The 8,107-nt window shown below is 36.7% G+C and overlaps 2 protein-coding genes across 2 annotated transcripts; one reads left to right on the plus strand and one right to left on the minus strand.

The window, feature by feature from the left end:
• Positions 1-1,450: 1,450 nt before the first annotated feature.
• On the minus strand, positions 1,451-1,825 carry LOC119677218 (histone H2A). The gene has a single exon (XM_038088489.1). The coding sequence runs from the start codon at positions 1,823-1,825 to the stop codon at positions 1,451-1,453; it is 375 nt and encodes a 124-aa protein (XP_037944417.1).
• Positions 1,826-6,733: 4,908 nt separating this feature from the next.
• LOC119677219 (histone H2A-like) lies at positions 6,734-7,147 on the plus strand. The gene has a single exon (XM_038088490.1). It carries the CDS (start codon positions 6,773-6,775, stop codon positions 7,145-7,147), a length of 375 nt encoding a protein of 124 aa, XP_037944418.1. The 5' UTR covers positions 6,734-6,772.
• Positions 7,148-8,107: the final 960 nt, after the last annotated feature.

Here is an 8,107-nt window from a genome sequence, read left to right on the forward strand (position 1 = left end):
TATTGACCTGGCAACGTTATTTGTTTTGTACATTTTTATTAGTAACAAATATAATATTAATATTATTGTAACTTAGATTATACTACCTGCGAAGATTTATGTATCTATTTACTGATACGCGAATCTATGATAAATATTAAAAAATTCTTAATAATATAAAGGGTTAGGCGATTGAAGTGTTACAAATTACACAGAGATATGTTTGTCAAACTGATATTGCCAACTACGTCAAATTCATATGAATGACAGCTATTTATATTGTTTACAAATTACCACAAGCATTTGCGTCTAAGTTTTATAGAACTAATATTATTCGAAATGGAATTAAAAAATAAGTGTGATTGCATTATATTTGGTTGGAAAATTACAACTAGCTATTGTGCTTGAGCTCAAATATCTCAATGTGAATAAAATGTTTGTGTATCGTACCTTAAATCGTTATAATAGCTCAGGCAGAGTCACCAAATGCTATAGTGGTGGACGAAAAAAAAACAGCAACATTGCCTAAAATGGTTCGGAAAGTGAAGGCTCGACTTAAACGAAATCCATGTCGTAGTACTAATCAAATGGCCAAAGAACCGATAATATCTGAACGAAGCATCTGACGCATTTTCCAAAATAAGCTCAAGGTAAAGCTTTAAAAGTTCCAAGGCACAAGATCTTGCACCAAAGCAACAAAAAGTTAAACTCGAATGAGCAAAGGAGTTGTTACGCTGGGCCAATTTGGAGAGCAAGTTGAGAACTAAAAAATAAGCCAGTTTCGATACGCTGAAGAAAGCTTTTATTCAGGAATAGGCCAAAATACTGGAAGATCACAGCCATAGTCAAGACAAAAGGTGGCCACATCAAGCTAGAGTGAATGGATTGTGAAATTTTAATTATTTTCACAAATTTTTGTAATTTGAATCAATAAAAAAATAATGTGATCGCTTGAATAGGTAACACTTCAATTATCTAACCCTGAATAATAAACTTGCATTCTTAAAAAATAGTGGCACAGCGAACCTGATTTCTAGGAAGTCAATTGAAAGCAATACACACTCGTAATTATAAAAAACTGGTTAATACCTGCTGCACTAAAACAAAAAAAAATTTATTAACTATGTAGCAAAACGAGTGTAGTTAACACTAAAACAATGCTATGTATTTTATCTGTTTATGTAGGCTGATTACAATTTTCGAAAGATTTCGTATTTCATGAAGGTCCTCCAGGAATGAACGGAACAAGAAGGGCGAGGCAAGAAATGATTGATTGTTAAGTGTTTTAAAGTATGGCTTGTGTAAGTTAGTAGGGTAGGTATGATAGTATGTACAATATTTATATCAATTGATTTAATGAAATACATTTTCTTTAATAAAATAAATTTTGTCGTCCTGAAAAGGACGGATTAATTGATAGTTAATTCTCCACGTATATGTATTCGTATTTTAATAAATAAAATAAAATAATTTAAGCCTTCTTTTCTGTTTTCTTTGGCAAAAGTACAGCCTGAATGTTTGGTAGTACACCACCTTGTGCAATTGTAACACCAGACAATAATTTGTTCAATTCTTCATCATTACGTATGGCCAACTGTAAATGACGAGGAATGATTCTTGTCTTCTTATTATCGCGTGCTGCATTGCCAGCCAATTCAAGAACTTCAGCAGCCAAATATTCCATAACGGCAGCTAAGTAGACTGGAGCACCTGCACCAACGCGTTCAGCATAATTGCCTTTACGCAATAATCGATGAATACGACCAACTGGAAATTGTAATCCAGCACGATTTGATCGTGACTTTGCCTTGCCTTTAACTTTACCACCTTTACCACGACCAGACATAGTTGAGTTGAGTTTCTAGTAGTTGAGATTTATAAAAATTGGATCTATTTTTTTTTAATGTTGTTGAAAATTGAGTTCGAGTCGGTAAAAGTTAATACCTTGACTCAATTATAGTGGTAGACATTTCTAGATTATGTCCACTGGGTAAATGACGAGTGCTCAATTAATTTTATTGTTTAGTTTAGTTAATAATGGTACGGATGTCCGCGTATCTTCCTGTAGTGTGAATAGGTTGTTGGTGTAGATTTTGCAATAAAGTGTTGTCATGTGCATCTATTGATTTGAATAATTTGAGAGCCCTGTCTTTAATGTATAGTTTGATAGGTGTGATTTTTAGATCCCTTTGAATATCGACATTTCTTATGTACCAGGGAATGTTAAATATTTTTTTAATGGCTATATTTTGACATGTTTGAAGTTTGTTGAAGTTAGTTTTTGAAGTTTTGGAGAAAGCAATGAAGCCATATGATAGCGCCGGACGCATTATCTGGGTATAAAGCAACTTTTTATTTATGATACTTAGAGCCTTGTTTTTGTAGAGCGGTCGTAAATGGTTTAGCATTGTGTTGATTTTATTTCTTAGATTGTATATGTGCGTGCTCCATTGGAATTTCTTGTCAAATGTAATCCCCAGGTATTTGATGTGGTCTTCCCAGTCTATATCGGTGTCATTTACTTTTAATTTTGGTGGATATTGCCACCGTTTTCTGGTTATGAAAATTGCCTTCGTTTTATCGTTATTAATTTTAATTTTCCATTTTTGGAAGTAAGAAGTGACACAGTCAACATGTTCCTGTAATGTGTTACTGACGTTTAAAGTATTTTTATCAGCATAGAATATACAGGTATCATCTGCATATAGGGCTAGTTTAGATGGTTCTAGCTTTGGAATGTCGGAAGTGAAGAGATTGTATAGGGCTGGAGACAATGGAGAGCCTTGAGGCACCCCTGCTTCAATAAATCTGGGGGTTGATAGATGATTATTGATTTTGACTCTGAATTGTCTTTTATGCATGAAGCTACCAATGATTTTGATGATGTTGAGAGGTAGATTTAGGTCGTACATTTTAGAGATGAGGCCATCGTGCCAAACTTTATCAAACGCTTTCTCAACATCAAATATTATCATGCCCGTCGATTTATTTTCTCTAAGTGCAGATTGGATGTATTGTGTCACTCTTGCCAGTTGTAGATCGGTCGAATGGTTGGCTTTGAAGCCGAATTGTTCGTCCGGTATAAGTTTTAGGCGATTTGTTTCGGTCTGCAGTCTATTTAGAATGACTCTTTCAGCTAGTTTCCCCATAACTGGAAGTAGGCTGATAGGTCGCCAGTTTTGCGGGAATGTGTGGTTCTTGTTGGGTTTCGGGAGCACAATTACTAATGCTTCTTTCCATTTATCTGGAAATTTACCTAACTGTAGCATGGCATTGATTATATTATTAATTATGATGATTGATGCTACAGGCAGATTTTTGATACAGCGGTTACTAATATTATCAGCACCTGGAGCCGATTTTGTTTTGATAGAGTAGATAATGGCTTGCAGTTCTTCGACGCTGCACGGCGAGATAGGTGAATCAGGGATTCTGCTCAAAATGGCTTCCGCTCTTTCTCCAATTAATTCTTCTTCGTCTACATCATCAGAAATGTCATGGTTATCTAAGAATTGTGACTCGAGGGAGTTTGCAAATTCTTCGGCTTTATCCTCATCAGCGAATTTGAGCCCATTGGGACCGTGTATTGGTGGAATTTGAATCTTGTTTTTCAGTCTGAAATATTTGCTGATATTCCAGAAGGCTTTATCACCAGTTTCGAAGCTCATTAGAAATTCGTTCCATTTGTGGTTTTTGAATTCGCGAACCAATTTTCTTATGACATTGGTTTGAAGGTTTGCTGCTCTCTTCAGTGCGGGGTCGTTTGTTCGAAGGGCCCTTTTTCGTAGTCTATTTTTGTTTTTAATTAGGTTTCTAATGAACCTTGGGAGTATAAAATAGTTCTTGGCGCTGATGGATTTTATGGATGAGTTATTGGAGATTGAGTCTTGGATTTTTGAAGTGACTATTTCTATGGTGTTATTAAGGTCTTCTATTGAGTTTATGGGGCTATTGAGGGAATAGTTTTCCATTTCATGACGGAATTGAGTCCAGTTTGTCATCGTTATCACTGGGGGTGGAGATTCGAAAAACATGTTTTCAATAAAGAACAGAACCGGCTTATGATCTGAGTTTAACTCCTCCAGTACTTCGATATGACAATTAGCATCCAAAGATCTTGAAATACCGATGTCAAGTATTCGGGAGGCCCCGTGGCAAAAGTGTGTAGGCTCTGTTGGGCAATGTAATGTTAGTGCCTGTTCTGTGATTAAATTATCTATCTCTCTTCCTGCTCTGTTTGTGCTTCTTTCTCCCCAATCTCTATTGTAAGCGTTGAGGTCGCCCGCAACAAACGTGGGTTCGTCCACATCTAGTAATGAGGATAGATCATTTAGGTACGTGCTGTTGGTTGGTGCTTTATAAACAGAAGATAATTTTAATTGAAAGTTATCTGAGATTATCTTGATAGTGGTAGCTTCGAGAGAGTTTAGATTATTGGTGATGAGATGATGATTGATCGAGTTTTTAATGATTATAGCGGTGCCTCCACCTTGCCTATTTGTTCTGTCCTCCCTGTATGTTATATAATTAGGGATTTTAAATCTGATCCCTGGTTTTAAAAACGTTTCTTGGACCAGGAGAACGTCGATCTTGTGTTCGTGAAGGAAGTGAATTACTTCATCTTTTTGGTTAAAGATGGAATTGGCGTTCCAAGAAACTATTTTAAGATTGAGTGTTGTACTTGTCATTAGTTGGAATTTGGCATTATATGGTGAACCATTTACTGGATCATGTTTGCATCATATAATTGAATTGTTCTTGCATATTAGCAAAAAATTTCTCGAATTGAGCAGCTGGGAGAATAGGGTTTGAAGTTTTTTGTTGTGAAGAAACTTTGGGCTTGGCAATGCTTGCGTATGAAGCCGCAGGTGTCACCTTTGTGTTTATATTGTTGGGCAGGTGGACTTGTTCCTTGATTGTGATCTTCTTGGAGAAGTTGCGAGGATTTTGAGGACAACCCCCATAGCTGGCTGGATGGTCTCCTTTACAGTTAACGCATTTTGGCGTGGCCTCTTTAGGTTTTTTGCATTGTGAATGATGGTGCGAGCTATCGCATTTGACGCACTTGGGGATAGCTTTGCAATTGGTCGCCACATGACCGAATTGCTGACAATTGTGGCATTGAGGAGGGCCCTTCAGCGGGCGCTGAGCTTCAATAGTAACTCTCAAGTGGCAGATGGCACTGAGGTTAAAAATGTTTGATTGATCCTTTGGCAAACGTATTTTTATGAGTTTATTATTATTTTGCCTGGTTCGTAGATAGTGGCATTCCAGGATATTGTATCCTTGGAGTTCCAAATCTTCTTGGATCTCTGACGGACTTAATCCTTCTAGGCCCTTTATAATTATATTTAAATTTTTTTCTTCAGAGAGGAAATGCGTGTGGTATTGTGTATGGTTATTGTTGAAAAATCGTGTCATGTTTCTATGGTCCTCAATGGTCTCGGGAGTGATTTGAATGCCCAGATAGACTGATTTGGCTTCTGAGTATTTAATTTTACGAACTTCAAGTTCCTTACGGATTGTGTTCCATTTGTTGGATTCACGTAAGGTGATTGGTACTACTTTTGGGATTTTCTTGTCAACCGTCTTACCTGCATCATTTTGAAGCTGTTCATCTTGCTGAGATTTCGGATGCTGTTGTTGATGTATGACTTGATCGTTCGACTGCTGAATAGTCTGTTGATGCTGCTGATGATATTGTTGTTGTGACTGTTTGGGTTGCTGCTGTTGAATTGCGACTTGTTGTTGTTGTTTTAGTTGTTTAATTTGGCGTTTGGATTTTACGTCAATATAACCATCATTAAAATCTTGGTCGCACTCCGAGTCTGGAGAGCTGGAGCCCTCCGGGGGGAGAACTATCTCCTCGTCGTTAGCTGGGGAGGCAATTTCCATTTCATCCTCACTTGGGCCTGCTGAAACGCGAGGGGAACTAGGAAGGGATGGCGGAGACACCTTTTTCCTTTTATTAGAACGGGCGAGCTTGGCCACTAATGTAGCGCTTTGGGCGCTTAGCTGGTTCTCCAATTTGGAACACCGCTCTTGAAGTGTTTGAAATTGTTGAAGCAGTTTTGAGTAATTCTCCTGTAGAAGCTCATTAAACTTTTTTAGTTCAATGAATTCCTCAGTGCTGACTGGATTTGGAGTGCAATGATCTTGGGAAATGCTTGGGGGCACTGGAATAACTTCATTATTTGCCATTTCCATCAAATTGCTAATTACAGATGTGCCTTTCAAACTGTCAATGCACAGTTTAAAAAACACTGAACAGTTTGAAACTCACTGAACAGTTTGACAGTCACTGGAAAATCGATTTTGCACCAACAGTTTGAAAGTCACAAGTGACTCTCAAACTGTTACTTGACCAAGTGATAGTCAAACTGTAGTATTGGTGGTATTTTATACCAAGTATTTGGAACTTGAGTGCTTGAATACTTGAGTCTAAAGTACTTGAGAGCTTGAGTGCTTGAGCACTTGAGACTTGAGTACTTGGGTATTTGAATTCTTGAAAAGTTGCGCTAATGTAACTTCAAATAGTTGAGTTGAGTTTCTAGTAGTTGAGATTTACAAAAATTGGATCTATTTTTCTTTTTCAATCGTCCAATCGTCCAATCGTCGAATTCGGCCAGTTTCCGTTTCAATATAAACATTTTTCAAACGAAAGTTTAAAGCAATTTTTTATTTTAAATTGCGTTTAGAAAAAGTATATGAGATAATTTGTCGGCGCCATTAAAAAAAAAGAAAAATAGATCCAATTTTTATAAATCTCAACTACTAGAAACTCAACTCAACTATGTCTGGTCGCGGTAAAGGTGGTAAAGTTAAAGGCAAGGCAAAGTCACGATCAAATCGTGCTGGATTACAATTTCCAGTTGGTCGTATTCATCGATTATTGCGTAAAGGCAATTATGCTGAACGCGTTGGTGCAGGTGCTCCAGTCTACTTAACTGCCGTTATGGAATATTTGGCTGCTGAAGTTCTTGAATTGGCTGGCAATGCAGCACGCGATAATAAAAAGACAAGAATCATTCCTCGTCATTTACAGTTGGCCATACGTAATGATGAAGAATTGAACAAATTATTGTCTGGTGTTACAATTGCACAAGGTGGTGTACTACCAAACATTCAGGCTGTACTTTTGCCAAAGAAAACAGAAAAGAAGGCTTAAGTTATTTTATTTTATTTATTAAAATACGAATACATATACGTGGAGAATTAACTATCAATTAATCCGTCCTTTTCAGGACGACAAAATTTATTTTATTAAAGAAAATGTATTTCATTAAATCAATTGATATAAATATTGTACATACTATCATACCTACCCTACTAACTTACGCAAGCCATACTTTAAAACACTTAACAATCAATCATTTCTTGCCTCGCCCTTCTGTTCTGTTACATTCCTGGAAGACCTTCATGAAATCGAAATCTTCGAAAATTGTAAATCAGCCTACATAACAGATAAAATACATAGCATTGCTAGTGTATAACTTAACACTGCGTTTTGCTACATAGTAATAATTTTTTTTTTGTTTTTGGGCAGCAGGTATCAACCAGTTTTTATACATACGAGTGTGTATGCGTTCCAATTGACTTCCTAGAAAGCAGGTTCGCTGTGCCACTATTTTTTAAGAATGCAAGTTTATTATTCAGGGTTAGATAATTGAAGTGTTACCTATTCAAGCGATCACATTATTTTTTTATTGATTCAAATTACAAAAATTTGTGAAAATAATTAAAATTTCACAATCCATTCACTCTAGCTTGATGTGGCCACCTTTTGTCTTGACTATGGCTGTGATCTTCCAGTATTTTGGCCTATTCCTGAATAAAAGCTTTCTTCAGCGTATCGAAACTGGCTTATTTTTTAGTTCTCAACTTGCTCTCCAAATTGGCCCAGCGTAACAACTCCTTTGCTCATTCGAGTTTAACTTTTTGTTGCTTTGGTGCAAGATCTTGTGCCTTGGAACTTTTAAAGCTTTACCTTGAGCTTATTTTGGAAAATGCGTCAGATGCTTCGTTCAGATATTATCGGTTCTTTGGCCATTTGATTAGTACTACGACGTGGATTTCGTTTAAGTCGAGCCTTCACTTTCCGAACCATTTTAGGCAATGTTGCTGTTTT

Source organism: Teleopsis dalmanni, chromosome 2 (genome assembly GCF_002237135.1).
Source record: "Teleopsis dalmanni isolate 2A chromosome 2, ASM223713v2, whole genome shotgun sequence".
Classification (NCBI taxonomy): Eukaryota; Metazoa; Arthropoda; class Insecta; order Diptera; family Diopsidae; genus Teleopsis; species Teleopsis dalmanni.